General features: G+C 40.0%; 1 protein-coding gene across 1 annotated transcript; it reads right to left on the reverse strand.

Moving 5' to 3' along the window:
- Window positions 1-6,173: 6,173 nt before the first annotated feature.
- LOC148371203 (gap junction beta-3 protein-like) lies at window positions 6,174-9,312 on the reverse strand. Its single transcript, XM_088327824.1, has 3 exons — window positions 9,246-9,312; window positions 7,157-7,541; window positions 6,174-7,057 (listed from the first exon to the last, which is right to left on the reverse strand). Exons 2-3 carry the CDS (start codon window positions 7,529-7,531, stop codon window positions 6,680-6,682), a joined length of 753 nt encoding a protein of 250 aa, XP_088183950.1. The 5' UTR covers window positions 7,532-7,541; window positions 9,246-9,312; the 3' UTR covers window positions 6,174-6,679.
- Between the last annotated feature and the right edge of the window lie 8,036 nt (window positions 9,313-17,348).

Below are 17,348 nucleotides of genomic sequence, written 5' to 3' on the forward strand. Positions count from 1 at the left end.
CAGGCTCCAATGGTTCTGTGACATCAGAAGAAGTTGCTGCTGTCCTCTGTGCTCAGTCCACTGGTGGCGTGGGTCAAGTGATGGGAACAGATGCCAACTTCAATCTTCTGCAGAAGGGAGATCAGTCAACGGCACTCCCACAGAGTCAGCTTGTTGGTTTACAAGAACAGGACAACACAATAAGCAGAACCATGTACTTTGTGCATAGACACAAGAGACCTACCAGGCGTGAGAGAGCTGTCGAGTCGCCTAGTGTGATGAAACTACTGAAGCATTGGAGCAGACTCACCATACAGAATGGCATGCTCTACAAAATAAGGAAAGATCCTCACATGGCCAAGAAAATCTTCCAGTTTGTGGTGCCTGATTCATTGAAACAGAAAGTCCTTCAAGGTTTACATGACTCAGCAGGTCACCAAGGCCAGAACCGTACTTTGTCTCTGGTGAGGCAACGATTCTTCTGGAATGGCATGGAACGTGATGTTGTGAATTATGTCAAATCCTGTCAGCGCTGTGTAGTAGGGAAAACACCGGAACCACACAACCGTGCACCACTCAAGAACATAGTCACCTCTGAGCCTATGGAGTTGGTCTGTATAGACTTTTGGGCTGCTGAGCAAGAGAACAAGTCTGTAGATGTCCTTGTCGTAACTGATCATTTCTCCAAGATGGCGCATGCCTTCCCTTGCAGGAATCAAACCGCCAAACAAGTTGCTCGCCGTCTGTGGCAGGATTTCTTCCTTGTCTATGGTTTCCCTCGGCGTATCCACTCTGATCAGGGAGCTAATTTTGAGAGCAAACTGATCAAAGAGCTTCTAGAGATGGCAGGGGTGCAGAAATCCCATACGACTCCGTACCACCCCATGGGAAATGGTATCGCAGAACGATTCAACCGAACATTAGGAGATATGATCAGAACCCTTCCCCCTCAACCCAAAGCAAAGTGGCCACAAATGCTGCAGCAGCTCACATTCTGCTATAACTGCACAGAGCATGAGACAACAGGGTTTGCACCGTTTTACCTAGTGTTTGGTAGGATCCCTCGTCTCCCTGTCGATGTCATGTTTCAACATGCTAATACCAATGACGCTGTTGTCAGCTACTCTGACTTTGTAAGCCATCTCAAGAAAGATCTACATGAAGCTGCTCAGATTGTACAGAGGAATACTCTCAGAGAACAGACTCGTCATGCCAAGCTGTACAACCGTAGGGCCAAAGGATCACCCCTCGTCGTGGGAGACCGGGTGTTGATCGCCAACAGAGGTGTCCCGGGGAAACGCAAAGTTGCAGATAAGTGGGAGTCGTCCCCGTATGAAGTCATATCAGTCAAGCCTGATCTCAATGTCTATAGAGTCAAGGATTGTCTGACGGGCAAAGAGAAGGTAGTTCACAGGAATTTGCTGCTCTCTGTTAGCTTCTTGCCCTGTGAGGATGATCTGGCCAGCGAATCTGAACACTCAGGGTGTGACGCTGCTATGCATGGAAGTGATGTATGCTCTGATTTACCTGACGCGGTTGAAGACAGTGATGCCCGTACAGTAAACTGGGTGATACCGGCAGGTGAAGAGCAAGTTCATCCAGAGGTAGAGGATAACTCACTAGACAGCAGATCTGATGCCCAGTCCGACTCTTGCAGTGTTGATACATCCAGTCGAGGAAGTCAGCACATCCCCGAACAAGATGTTGACCATACTTCAAGTGACAATACGGAAAGCCCATCACAGTGCTCTGAAAACATGATCTCTTTGGGTATGGGTCTCCCAGACGAGACCCCATTGAACACTGACCATCCGGACGCAGACTCCCCTGATACTGACTGTTTAGACTTGACCGTCCCAGACCTTCAAGCTCAGGTTAATTGTGCTCAACCTGACCGTTATGGTCTTAGGGTCCGCCAGTCCATCAGGCCTCCTAGTCGTCTAATTTGTCAGATGAATGACCAGTTGGTAGGTGACAATCCTCTGTCCGCAATATCTGCTAGTTCCTAGTTTAAGTTCAGTAGAGATGCACTTTCAGTTTGAGTAACAAAGCTTGAGTAAGAAACAAGAATTGTGCCTATGTGAGCACTTACAACTACAGGAACAATGGTTGATATTTCAGAGATGTAACAGGCATCTTTGAGTCTGTACTTAGTTAGGAGTTTGATCGCCTCCTTTCTTTTCACACTCCTTTTTGGGAGAGTTTTAGAACTGACATGCACTTCAGTTTGTTCCTTGTAATACTGTACCAGTTTTCGGGTCCTCTTTTCATCAGTATTTGCCTTTTTGGCATGTGATTTTTTTTTCTGTTTAGTGTAGCACTCCCATTTTTAGCAGAATTTCAGGGGGGTGTATGTAACGGGTGTGATAATAACTTTTATTTTATTGAAATTCCTGCTAAAATATGTGTATAGTTTTTGGTAAATGTCCTGCAATGCTGAGTCCAACAGTGCCATCTGCTGGTATGGGGTGGGGTTTGGTTTTGGCTTCTAACATGTGACCAGGAGGTGGGGTTTGTTGTCAGTTTTACCAGAGTACTACAAAGGTAAGACATATCTTTTGGTGCTCCACAAAATAAGTTAATTTTAAACTTTATAACCCCAGCTGACAAATCTCTCAACATGCATAGTAATGTGATTGATATTGTCAAGCTGTTTAGGTTTATTTTCGTTTTGTTTCTGTTTTACTAAATATTAATTCCCCTTGTAGAGATCAAAGAGATCTGACCCAGCAGAAAAAGCTAATGTTGTGACTCATCCATTTGCAGGTAAATTGTACCCATTTTTATACTGATTATTGTTTTTATTCCTATTTTTCATATACATTAAAAAAAGGATGATGTTGGTTAAAATTCAGAGTAAAGAAAAACATGTTGAATTCATTGTAAACGTTAAAAATCCACTATACGATCTCTTGTTAAAAGTATCTTGTTCAAATGCAAAGATTTATACATGTATTGTGATATTCTAAAATGTATTTTCTGTAAAGTGAAAGGAAAGCTCTTTGATATGCTTTGTTGTCAGTTTTTACCAGAGTACTACAAAGAGATCAAAGAGATCTGACCCAGCAGAAAAAGCTAATGTTGTGACTCATCCATTTGCAGAAACTGTAATAATAAAAACCTCATCATCCAGTCCAGCGTGAATGTGGATCTTTGGTGGGACACGTAGACCGCGGTTACATCAATATCAAATAATCAATACAAAAATAAGATTGGTTTCATTTTCTTCATTCTAGTCCTGTAAAATGAGTCCAAATGTAGATAGATAGATAGATAGATAGATAGATAGATACTTTATTCATCCCCGTAGGGAAATTCACACTCCCAGCAGTCTACCCTGTTGTTTATTAACAGATGAACATGATGCCCTAGGGGTGCTTGTAGCGAAGTGGATGACGTCACGCCAGTCCAAAATTTCGACATCCCTGCGGCAGATGGAAAACTTTTCTTTGTGAAAATCCAGGGATACACCACCTCGTGTTAGCAAGTCCGCCTCCTCTCCGATTCTCCCCGGTTTTCGTGTCTCTGTTTAGCGGCATTGAAGCCGGATTGCTCCGGGTAGCTCCGGGTGGCTACACGTTAGCGTCCGGAATGCTAAACGTGAGCCACGTTTCCGCAAAACACAGCAACTGCGCTCCCTGTGCGCTTCGATGTTTTCCACCAGCACTCGATGATCTTATTTGGTCGTGAGTTCGCATTTACCATGATTACGGATGGTACCGAAGACTTATAACGCCGCTAGCCGCTTCGCTAGCTCCAGCTTTTCCTCTACCATAGGCCCCTTCATCACGCCGGCACGAGAAATCTTCAGGGCAAGGAGTTGGAATTCCTTGAATAAACGCATTTCTTGTGCGTTAAAACCCATGTCCATAGGATAGAAGTAATCCATAGTGTAGTTGTCAAAACGGGAAGAAAAAACACCGAAGATAGGAGCAGACAATAAAACAACAGGGCAGCTGCTGGAAAAGGCAGCCGCTCGTGGCAGCGCCGCTTTGATCGTGATATGATCTCTGGTCCAGTGCGTAGGAAAAGTGGAGATGACAGGAGTAAGCCAGAGCTCAACATTTTGCTAGGAGTCTTGAATTATTGGACATAGTGTTTAGGTATCATATTTGACCCCAATCTGTCCTTTCAAACACAAGTTAAGAATATTACTAGGATAGCTTTTTTCCATCTTTGCAACATTGCTAAAATTCACCCTAAGCTGTCTCAGTCGGATGCGGAGAGCAGTGTTCTCGTTTGCCCGCGTCCCTGCGTCCTAGACGCATCTTTTTGCTGGGTACGCATAGTGTCAAATCAACGTGCGTGCCCAGGACGCAACTTTTTCGACACAAAATTGTCGTTACCCGAATACTTTTATTTTTAACAAAGATTTACCGCACTCCAAACTATTCGTCAGGCAGATCCGCCATTGTTGTTTTGGTCTCGCGGTTCGAGTTTTCGTCCGATCTCGGCAAACAAGAACTCGTTGCTTCGATATTACCTCATTGTTGTGGTGCTTGTCGTCGATTTAAGGTGAAAATCAACACAAAATTGGTAATTTCTTCAGTCTCAGTAATAAGTCGAAAAATAATGCAGAAAGTGAGAACAACGGCAATAATTCCGGCACGAAAAAATGGCGGGCAAATAATTCGGAAAATCGCTAGGAAAACACGAGAGGCTAGGAAAACACACGTGTTGAAGCGAATGACTCGACGAAAAAAAATAAATAAAATAATACTCCTAAGCAAGATAAGGACTTTTCTGCCAAAATTGACTTAATTTTATTCCTGGTTACACGAGAGAGAGAAAGAGACAGAGAGAGAGAGAGAGAGAGAGAGATAGAGAGAGAGAGAGAGAGAGAGAGAGAGAGAGAGAGAGAGCGAGCGAGAGAGAGAGAGAGATAGATACTTTATTCATCCCCGCAGGGAAATTCACGCTATGAGGAGGATGATAACGGATTGGACCTTGAGAAGGCATTACAACTGTGGCGTGACAGCAAACCATGAAGTATATATGAACTGAAAAATCTGAAGTGATAACTGCTTTGTATTACCAATTAAGTGTGATGATTAAAACTGAATGAAAATATAGATTTATATAATTATTTCAGCAATATTATTTTGTATAATGTTCAATATTGTTGTGAACTGAAAAAGTCTTGAAGTGATAACTGATTTGTATTACCAATAAACTGTGATGATTAAAACGAAATGAATATATAGATTAATATTATATATTTGTCGCCGATTGACAATTTCAACCTCAATAACACAACATTTTGGGGACCCATAGATCTCTGTTGGGACCCATAGATTTTTGAGCATGCGAGTCCCCGGTATCCATCACTTTTCAGAGGTAAAATGAACACTGGGAGAGTATAATTCATGCGTTTGTTACCTCTCGTCTCGATTACTGTATTGTACTTCTCTCCGGTCTCCCAAAGTCCAAAATCAAGAGCCTTCAGCTGGTACAAAATACTGCAGCGAGGCTTTTAACAAAGAAAATAAAGTTTGATCACATTACCCAGATTTTAGCTAACCTGCATTGGATCCCTGTTAGCTTAAGATGTGAGTTTAAGGTTCTGTTTGTAGTTCACAAAATCATGCAAGGATTTGCACCCTCATATCTTTCAGATTTAATTTCGCCCTATGTTCCGGTCCGGAGCCTTCGCTCTGAAAATGCTGGTCTACTAGTGCCAAGAAGAGATCCGCAGGTTCGGGAGCGTTCTCCATTCGGGCCCCCGTGCTGTGGAATGCTCTTCCTTCTTTGAAATTTTTTTCAAATAAACCAAGTTTTTTCAAAGTCATGGCCCGCGGGCCTGATACGGCCCTCCTTAAATATTTGTGTGTGTCAAAAATAGTCTTTACTTCATTTCTATCAAACGTTCTGATTTTTTAATACAAACCAAATGCTCCTTCTCGTCGCTAGAGGACAGTAAAGGTATAAAAGAGCTGGCCTCCAGTAAAGATTCTATCTGTGGTTGGGACTTCTTATCTTTGAAAACAGGTGTACTCTGTGATGCACAATAATAAAACATTGAGCACCTCAATGTTAACGAACAAACACTAGAATGGCATTGTTGAATGTGCTGCTACTCAAGATTTGAGCTTTGATATGGATACTGCTGTAAAGCCAAAAATATGCCAAGTTTCAGGAGCCAGCAGCACCAAGTAGACTGCAGGAGTGCTTAAATAAAGAGAAGGGGGGAGGTGTAAGGTCACAATATTTATTTGCACAAATCATACAAAATACAAGCTCTCGGGTTTCATTATTTTCGGCCCAGCATGGTATTCGTATCTGATTTTATTGCTCATTCAAAGCTAAAGCTCTCATTTTGAATGTATTTTTTTGAATTAATTTCAAAGTAGTATGACGATTAAGGCTCTCTTATTTTCATCCATAGATCCCACTTGAATTTCTTCAGTGTGGTGAGTTGCTTCAGATGCAAAGTGGCATTTTTCGACTGTTAAAATAAACAATGTGTTCACACCTTCAATGCCAAACATGAAAATCATTTATTTTATCATATTGTTTGCGAATAAATGTGTTGTGCTTAGAAAATATCGCTTTCATCCACGATTATAATTTTTAGGGTAGGATACAAATCTAGGCTGAATGATTCAGCAAAGAAATACTAAATAAAGCTGAATAATTGGCGTCAACATTGTTTGTACTGATCTGGCCCACCTGAGATGATTAAGTCTGGATCCAAGCTAAACTAAATCCCTGCTTTAAGTTCTACTATCTTGTCTGTATTACATAAGTTGTTCGTTTTCTCGACTGATTCTTTAAGGAGTTCCTGAGTTGAGACGGTGGGATCTACTCTTATGCGCGGGGGGAGGTTGTTTAATTTCAGCAATCCTCTGTGGGTGAAATAAATTATCTCACAAATGCACATGAAGCAGCAGACGGCAGAGGAGACCACCATGATCATGATGAAAATATTTTTCTCGGTGGTCCGTGAAATATAGCAATCCACTATGTTGGGACAGGGATCGAGAGAACACTTGATAACCTGTGGCATTTTGAATCCAGTGAACTTGAATAGAAGGTAGAGGAACGTGGCTTCAAATCCAACCTTTAAAATCAAGCTAGCCTGTAATAGAAGAAAAGGAAACTTTGAATTTTTTTGCTACCAATGACGGGGATAGACTTCAAATGTTTCATCTGGGTTTGCAGTGAACAAGGAACTCACCAAGTAAGTCCACCACAAACCTCCCTGTTTCTTCCCAGGATGGGTGTATTTTTTGCCCCACTTGCGTGCATTTCTGTTCTCTCTGTACTTGACGTGACACGTCACCATCAGCGCGGGACACATGATAGAAATGAGCTGCAGAGCCCAAAGGCGGGTGGGGGAGATGGGAAAGGCCCAGTCATAGCAGACATTGGAGCAGCCGGGTTGTTCCGTGTTGCAGTCAAAATTCCTGTTTTCGTCACCCCAAACTCGTTGCGCCGCCACCACGAACACCAAAACCCGGAAAACGAAGACCACAGAGAGCCAGACTCGACCAAAGGACGTGGAGTATTTGCTGACCCCTCCCACGAGGACCTGTAGTGCGGACCAGTTCATTGTTTTTGCCCTGGGAAGCAGAGCAACAGATTAGCAGTGTTTTCTTTATTCCCAAACTCTAGCCCTAACCCTTATTTTAGCCCCAATCCTAACCCTCATCCCTACTATAACCCTAACCCTCTAAAGCATATGTGTCAAACTCAGGCCCGCGGGCCAGACTTGGCCCGCAGTGTGATTATGATTGGCCCGTGAGATCATTTCATGTGCTTTAGAGCTGGCCCGCAGTATATAATGTGCCGCTAATATTACAAATCCCACAATGCTTTGCTAGTATTTTGGCACACAGTAAAACCCGTCAAGTACTTCCATTCACAGTCATTCATCCAAGCCCCGGTCGCATCAGACAAATTAATAATTTTACCCTCCACAAAAACTGATAGACAATAGGACGTTCCAAGACAGGTGGGAGGCAAATTATTTGTTCACAACTATAAAGGACAAACCTGTTTGTTTTGTGTGCAGAGCTGGCGTGGCAGTCATATAAGAGTATAACATAAGAAGACACTATAAAACGAAAGCAAAATCAAAAAGTGAAGCTGCTGTAAAGGCCAGCTTTAATGTGGCAGCAGAAATGGCAAAATCAGCCCGGCCCTTCAATGAGGGAGAGTTTGTCAAAAAGTGCATGGTCGAAGTTTGCGACATCGTGTACCCTTCACTCCGTCTTGAGGCTTTCCTTAGCTTAGAGCCTGACTACAGACTTTCACGAAATTGCATTTAAGAAAAGATGCCAGGTATATCTGGCTTAGACCAATGTGCAGAGTAAATCAGAGCGTAGCAAACTGAGATTGAATACATCTGCTTCTTATGCACTTTTTCCTCTGGTCTGTCAATCGTTGAAATGTTGGATTTTTATCAAATGACATTATTATTTTAGGTTCTGTTGTTGTTGGCTTTTAAAAAGATTTACTTGAAAAGGGAACTTGAAATGATAACGGGAGAGACATACTACTTTATTCATTTAAATAAGTAATGAATATTATCTTGTAAATATTTAATAGAGTACTGTCAAACTTTCTGTTTTTCATTTTATAATGAATGTTGGCAAAAACATGGACTAATTTATCTCGAAAGGGGTCATAAATGTTTCCAGACGTCACCACCGTGTTTTACATTTAGAGCGCTGTAAAAAAGGCCAGCCCGCTGTTTTCCCTGTGTGTGTTTTTTTCAACTTGTAATACATCGTTTAAATTTGTCCTCGTACCTGAACAAGAAAATTAATATTCAAAATAAGTGTTATTGTCCATAATGACCAAATGTGGCTGCTTTTATTTTCAAATTTCAAGTATTTATTTATTTTTAACTATTTTAAGAGTCGTTAAAAAATAAACTTCAAATGAACAAAAATACTGTCGGGGCTAAAAATTATTACATCATTGTATTAAATAGTACATAAACCACACAAAACATGATCATTATAATGTGTGTCTTTATTTTGGTTGAGCTGATTATTTTTGTTACAAATAACTTTGATTTGAATTTTGTCATTTTATATAATAATATCAGTTTACTAATAACCTTTTTATTATTTCATGTATTACTGGATAAAACAAAGGAAAACACGTTTGACACTAGACATAAGCTGTGTATATATATGTGTGTGTAATTGTTAAAATATTTTTACTCTAAAATTGCTCGACACCTATATAGAATTTAATAATGATTTGGGAAAACCCAGATAAATGTTAATTTAACAGAAATATGCTCAAAAACTCACCTTGTGCTGCACTTTAGATGCGATGTATTTTCAATACTAAGTTTTACTTTCACATTGAAGTTGCTTAAAAAGCAAACCTTCTTTTGACAACATTGTGAAACTGAAAGCATCCGACTTCAATTATGTTCATGTTTCATAATTATGGCTCTGCTTCACGACGCCAGTCCCTGAAAAAAGTTCATTTTAACAACTGATTTGATAAGATTGGTATTGTGTCTTGCAAAAGTAATGCCCTCCCTTCAAAAACATTTTGAAAACTTAAAACAAAAGGGCTTTTTGACCCCCTGCCCACTGCCCAATGATTGCTGGGATGGGCTCCAGCACCCCTGCAACCCTACTGAGGATAAGCGGTGCAGCTGATGAGATGAGATGAGATGAGTACTTAAAGTAGAAAATATTTAACTTTTAACTTTTTTAGTACACCTCAAAGTACGCACCCCACCACTAAGGTTTAATGTAAATCATTTGCCCACAGAATTTTTCCGATCTGTACACAAATGCTCTATAGGACTGAGATCTGGACTTTTGTTTGGCCATTGTAACACCTTTTTATTGTTATCGGTAGTTTTAAACCATTGCCCTGTAGATTTTGCTTTAGTTTTAGGTTATCGTCCTGTTGGAAGGTGAACCTGCCAACAGATTTTCTGCCAAAATCATTCTTTATTTGAATCCATCTTACTTCATATCAACTCCAACACGCTTCCCGGTCCCTGCTGAAGAAAAGTAACCACTTGGCATGATGCTGCAACCTCCATGTTTAACAGTGGGATTGGTGTTTTGATGGTGATGTGCAGTGTTACCCTTACGTGGAACATAACGCTTTGCATTCAGCCCAAAAGTTTTCACTTTCGTTTCTCCTAAACAAAACACCATGGTCCACATGTTCTTGGAGAACGGGAATGTAAATACAAGAATGGAAAGAATAATTATATATAGATAGAGATAAAGTAAATAAATATGAAAATAACAAGTGATAGCTGTAGTTGTGCTTGTATCAGTGCGTAGTAACGTCAAACAGTAACATGACACAATCAGTATTCAACAGTATTCAGCAAACAATAGAAGGCAGAAGAAGGTGATTCGTGATCAAGTCAAGTCATTTTTATTTGTATAGCCCTTAATCACAATGAGTCTCAAAGGGCTGCACAGGTTATTACACAGACTATTTTTCAGACAATTATTACATCATCCCCTGATCTGGAACCAACATGAGGGCAAGGAAAAACTCAAAAAACCTCAACATGAGGAAAATGAAGAAACCTTGAGAAGGGACCGCACATGAGTGTGTTTGAAAAGACAGATCGGGTCAAATATGACACCTAGATTTTTAACTGAGTCACTCTGTGTGATGTGACATTTGTCAATGTTCACAGCAGTTTTTGAAAATAAGTCACGGCATTTAGATGGACCAATAACTAACATTTCGGTCTTTTCAGAGTTAAGACGCAAGAAATTGAGTGACATCCACTCTTTTATCTCAGTGAGGCAGGCCTCCAAATTTCCACAATTTAGTGTGGCAACGGAAGATATAGTTGAGTGTCATCTGCGTAGCAGTGAAAACTGATATCATACTTGCGAATAATATCACCTAATGGAAGCATATAAATGCTGAAAAGAAGGGGGCCAAGCACTGAACCCTACGGAACACCACAGGTAACACTAAAGGGCTCAGATGTCATTTCACCATATTTAACACAGTGCGTCCTATCTGAGAGGTAGGATCCTAACCATCAGAGGACGGTTCCTGAGATGCCAATCCATTTTTCCAACCGTTTTAGTAAGATATTATGGTCCACTGTGTCAAAAGCAGGACCAAGGTCCAGCAGCAGCAAAAGTGATGAAGCGCCAGAGTCCATTGCCAGTAGGAGATCATTTGTTACCTTAATCAGAGCTGTATCAGTAGAGTGGTTAGCCCTAAATCCTGATTGCATTGATTCAAAAAGATTGTTCTCGGATATGAAATCATTCAGCTGCTGTGCCACTACTTTTTCAAGTACTTTAGAAAGAAACGGTAGGTTTGACACAGGTCTATAATTACATGAGCTTTCTGGATCAAGGTTGGGTTGTTTCAGTGTAGGTTTAATAACAGCGGACTTAAAAGCCGCTGGGACAAAACCTGAGGAGAGTGATATGTTTATAATATTTAGAACTGAAGGTCCAGGGACCCCAAAAAGACCTTTAATAAGTGAACCTGGAAGCGGGTCGAACAGGCAAGTCATAGGTTTGGCTGTATTCCTCACCTGTTTAAGATTATCGAGAGACAGTTCACTAAATAGGGACAAATTCCCTGGACAGCCACCATGTCGTGCATCTATAGATTTCAGCCCTTTATTATCTCATCTCATCTCATCTCATCTCATTAACTACACCGCTTATCCTCAGTAGGGTCGCGGGGGTGCTGGAGCCCATCCCAGCAATCATCGGGCATTGGGCAGGGGACACCCTGAACTGGTTGCCAGCCAATCGCAGGCCCTTTATTATGTGTTGTATTAACACTTTCTTTAGAAATTTCTTCCTTTATGCATTGAATCTTCTTATTAAAGAAAACCACAAAGTCATGGGCTGAATGGGTAGAACTATCTGGGATAATCTGTTGCCTTGTAAGCAATGCTACAGTGTCGAAAAGGATTTTGGGGTTGTTCTTTTGTGACGCAATCACCTTCAAAAGGTAGGCTGATTTTGCAGAGGCAAGGGCCGCTTTATACTTTAACACGCTGTCACACCAGGTTTGATGGAAAACCTCAAGCTTGGTAGCGCGCCATATACTTTCAGATTTCCTGCATTCTTGTTTAATGGATCTAGTTTCATCAGTAAACCTAGGCGTGCGTCTTTTAGTTCGTGATTTAAGCCGTATGGGCGCTACTGAATCCAGGACACTAGCCAGGGGAGCATTAAACTCATTCATGAGTGAGTCCATAGAGCCTTTGTATGAAGGAAAGGATGCAACTGCTCCTGAAAGAAGATCTGAGAGCTCAGAAACTGTGCCAGTGCTTATAGTGCGTCCGCTAAATCCTTCAGCTTTTTTAGTACTACATATAGCTAGCACACTATTATCCATTTCTGAAAAAAAAACATAAACAGAAAACATATGTTAGGTTTGTTTAGAGTGCATAGAGAAAGTATTGGCCTCTCAAGATCTTTTTGTAAAATTGTCTCACATTAAGATTCAAATGTTAAGGAAAAATGAAACAATTTTCTAGGAAACAACAAGATGTGAGACACAAATGTGAAGGGAAGCCAAGTTATTTCAACTTTGTATACTATATCAACACTGAAAAAACTGAAAAGTAGGTGTTGCAAAAATGTTGGCACCTTGTTCTCTGAGCTCAACCAACTGACTCATGAAGTTCCCTGATGACTTCTGAATGGTCCAATGTTGACCTGAATGAGTAACAATGACAAACAGAGTGTACCAGTGTGTCATTAATTCCCAGTTTAAATGCACCAGCTCTGTGTTGGGTTCATAGCACTGTGTAAGGAGACACTGGAGCACAGACAGCATTATGAAGACCAGAAAACATCCCAGGCAGGTCCGGGATAAAGTACTCGAAACGTTCAAAGCCAGAATGGGCTCTAATGCGATTTTGCAACATTTACACATCTCCCGGACCACAGTACCAGCAATAATATCAAAATGTAGAGAGCATACAACTCTTGCAAACCTACCAAGACCTGACCGTCACTAAACCTTTGACTAAAACAAGGAGAAAACCAATAAGAGAAGCAACCAAGAGGTACATGATCACGCTGGATGACCTGAGGGCATACACAACTGATGTGGGACAATGTGTGCACAAGGCAACTGTTAGTCTTGTTCTGTATATATATATATATATACATATATATATATATATATATATATATATATATATATATATATATATATATATATATATATATATATATATATATATATATATATATATATATATATATATATATATATATATATATATATACTGTATATATATACTGTATATATATATATATATATATATATATATATATATATATATGCCCTTTATGGAAGAGTGGAAAGAAAAAAGCCCTTTCTGAAAGAGTACAATAAAAAAGCCTGTTTGCTAGACACAGAGGAGCAAAGGCAGAAAGGAAGACAGAAAGAAAGAAAGAAAGAGATAGATGGAGAGGGTAAAAACGTAGAGGGACTGGAAAGAGAAAGAAAAATAGAGAAGGAAAGAGAGAGAGGGAGAGAGAGGGAGAATGAGAGATAGGTAAAGGAAGAGAGAGAGATAGATAAACATAATAAAAGAGAAAAAGAGGCAAACATAGAGATATAAAGTAAGATAAAGATAGAGGTAGAAGTGGTCAAAATAGAGAGAGCGAAAAAGCGAGAGAGGTAGATAATTAAAGAGAGAGAGAAAAATAAAGAGAATAAAAGAAACAAAAAAGATAGAGATAGGTAATGCGAGATATACAAAAACAAAAAGCGAGAGAAGGAAAAAGACAAACAAATTAAATAAATAAAAATAAAGAGAGGGGAAAGAGAGAAGAGGTGAAAAAATTACACATTGAAAGAAAAAAGAGAGAAATAAATATTCTGGAAAAAAATAGAAAAAGAAGGATGGAGAGAAAGAGAGAGAGAGAAAGAGAGAGAAAAAAAGAAAGATAATAGAGAGAGAAGCAAAGTAAGAAATAGAGAGCAAGGAAAAAAGAGAGAGACAGAAAGAGAGAGAGAGAGAGAAAGAGAGAGAGAGAAAGAGAGAGAGAGAGAAAGAGAGAGAGAGAGATCAAAATCATTTAATACAACTCAGCCATGGATTTTTTTAACTTGATCTGGGTCGCACCTTGTAAATGGGGATGAGCGGGTGGGTCCTTAAGTTAAACCAGTAAGAAACCACTGATTTAAAGGGTAGGTACTTTTATATTTGCATACAAAGTACAATTGAATACACTTATGGTATCACGATATCAAGCTCAGAACACGAGGACAACGAATTTCTCCCTACCGCATAAACTCGTATCCAGGCCTGATTTACATCTATGAAATAAAAAAAATGCACACATCAGGGGGTCAGATTATATGCATGTATTTGGTTGTGTGTCCCAATAATGAATGATAGGCAACGCCTCGGGAGGGGGCATGCCTATACAGGAACAACAATCTAATGGAGAATAAATGGGGAATCTATTTGCACACAATTCATGGCAAATGTTTTTACAAATTTATTTGTAAAATTTCGACAGTACCCCAAAACAGTTTTAGAACCAGAGACAAAATGGATATGGAACGTCTCAGCTAAGTGTTTTTTTGCGATTTTTAGAGAAATATGAAGGTTTCACTGCTTCTCCAGGTTGGTATACAGGTTTTCTTCGATTTCTTTTTATATTTGGTTACTTTGAAACAGTTTCAGGGGGTCAGCTCCTATGCGAGTATACTGTATATGGCAATCCATAACTAGATACTGTAGTTACTTTTGGGGTTATACAGTACACTACTTTTTAGTGTCAGTAAACTGGATGGTAACTGAGTTACTTTTTTAAATGAAGTAACTAATAACTGTAACTAAGTACTATTTTTTATTCCATTCTGACTCCAATCAATTACATTTTGACAGGAGCTGATAAAATCTAAGCACGACAGCTTGAAATGAGGACCTGCTTTAGGTTTATACACGATGTCAAAATAAAACAGAGAAAAAAAAAAATCTGATTTCTTTGTTGTTACTTTCATTGAAGCAAAACCGGTTTCAATTTCAAACATTTTCTATTCGCCTTCCTGGAAAATTCCCAACCAGCACCGAAACGAAACAGTCAGCTGTTCAAAGGACTGATACCTTTTAAAACTGAAAATATGAAAAGACAAAAAGGAGATGAAGACTTATTTTTTTAGAGTGCAGCAAATATGCTTTCTGATTATTATTATTATACTTATATATTTGCTTGTCTATACCTTTTATTTATATATACTTATATACTTATTCTCAAGTTAAATAATCAAGTTTTTAGGTCAAGTAGTTTCCTCGTTCCATTGTCTGTTTTTGCAACGTACCAGCAAACAATACAACTGAAAGCGGCATGGGGAAAAAAACAAAAACATATTTAATAGTTCATTTCATAATCAAGCTTTATTTGGTATTCAAAGACGTCATTTTCCATTTAGTGTTTTTTTTACTTTGTTATATGATTTATTTTCTGTTTCAGGGTTAGGGCTATAGGGTTATATGTGTATATATATATATATATATATATATATATATATATATATATATATATATCTATATATATATATATATATATATATAGATATATAGATATATATATATAGATATCTATCTATATATATATATATGGCTGTGACGGACCAGAAACAGAGACAGGACCCAGTAGCGTAAGTTTACTCAGTTTTATTGATAAAGAGGGAGAGCAGGACTTGCTTTCACAATCCAATGATTGAAGGACATGGGTAGCAGTGGCTGGAATGCAGAAGTGGCACTTCCGTGTCGAGCGAGGATAATCGTAGACTGCAGGGATACTGGTCATTAGTTGGGACGGGAGAGCAAGGGCGGTATCGAGTTCAGAAACGAGGTTGGCAACAGGTATCAGACAGAAACCGGGGCAAAACAGGTCGGATGTAGGGATGGCAGAACAGGGCAAAAAGGGGTCCAGGAACAGGTCGGCAACAGGTATCAGGTAGGAGAAAACAGGGCAGGAAAAATGTCTGAAGGTATGAGCTTGCCTAGCTGGGAGCATCGGTTTGCAACGATCTGACGGCTTCCTCTTGAAATCGGGGGTTTAAAAGGAGTCTCTGAACCGATCAGCTCTCAGGGCTGTTGGCGCCAATTGGGCAGTCACAGGTGCCCTAAATCAGCAATCATGACAATGGCAGCATGGCGCCGCAGTGGTTAGCGCATGTGCGACACAATTTTGAGGTCATGAGATCGAACCTCCTGTGTGGAGTTTGCATGTTCTCCCTGTTCTTGCGTGGGTTTCCTGGGGGCACTTCAGTTTCCTCCCACATTCCAAAAACATGCCAGTCCAAATTGTCCCTAGGTGTGAATGAGCAAGTGAGTCCTCCGTCTCTGTGTGCCCTGCGACTGGCTGGCAACCAGTTCAGGGTGTCCCCTGCCTACTGCCTGAAGACAGCTGGGATGGGCTCCAACACCCCCGTGACCCTACTGAGGATAAGTGGTGCATTTACATTTCTTGTGTACAGGTAAAACAGATGCAAAGGAGAATCTAAGGTTAAGTTGCAGAGATGTAAACCATTCCAAACATTATACAGTAGTTGTTCTTTTCCACTAATTAATTTAACAGGCGTACCCAGATAGAACGAAATCATGTTTGAATGTTTCATTGTTTATTTTTCATGCAGTTTTCAAATTCATTTTGGAGTCTTCAGTAACCCAAATATACAAAACGTCAAAAAATAAATCAAATAAATAATAGATAAAAAAGCCAGCAATCACAAAAACATAGCGAGAACCAGATAAAGCTTTGCTTCAGAGCAGTGTTTCTCAACTTATAGGTTTTGGTCCAAAAGTAGTTTGCAGAGCTATTTTTAGTGGGTGGCCCTTTTTCAAAAAAATGCTACAAAGATAGTAAGCTTCCTAATATTTAACATCCAGTCGCAGCAGGATGTTTATTCATCTTAGGCAGGAAAAATAGAAAAAAAACTTCTTGAACAAATGAATTTGCTCTCCCGGCCCCTGCTCCTAGCAACAGTAGACTGGGGATTATGGAGCTCAGCCTAAACAGTAGAGTTCATTCTAAGTAGGCCTCAACTGCATGCTTCAACTAAAAAAGTGCTGTGCCGAGTCCTATCTTAGCAGTAGTCAACAGGGGATAATGGACCCTGCTTATAAGCAGGCATTACAGAATGGCACGCCTCCCCAAAAATGGGCCTTCTTCTGGTCCCTGCTCACAGAAATATGGGATATGGGATAAACGATTACTGCTACACGAGTGCAATTCATTTTAGGCGGAAATGACAATAATGCAAGCCAAAAGTGGGCTCTGCCGGTTCCCGCTCGGAGCAATATTTTATCGGGGATAATGGATTGCGGCTGCACGAGTGCACTTTACTTCTGGGTGGACAGAAAAGAAGATAAAACCCCGCTAGGCTTGACAAAAATGCTTCACTTT

The sequence above is a fragment of the Urocampus carinirostris genome, chromosome 2 (assembly GCF_059441175.1).
Source record: "Urocampus carinirostris isolate Australia breed hairy pipefish chromosome 2, RoL_Ucar_1.0, whole genome shotgun sequence".
Classification (NCBI taxonomy): Eukaryota; Metazoa; Chordata; class Actinopteri; order Syngnathiformes; family Syngnathidae; genus Urocampus; species Urocampus carinirostris.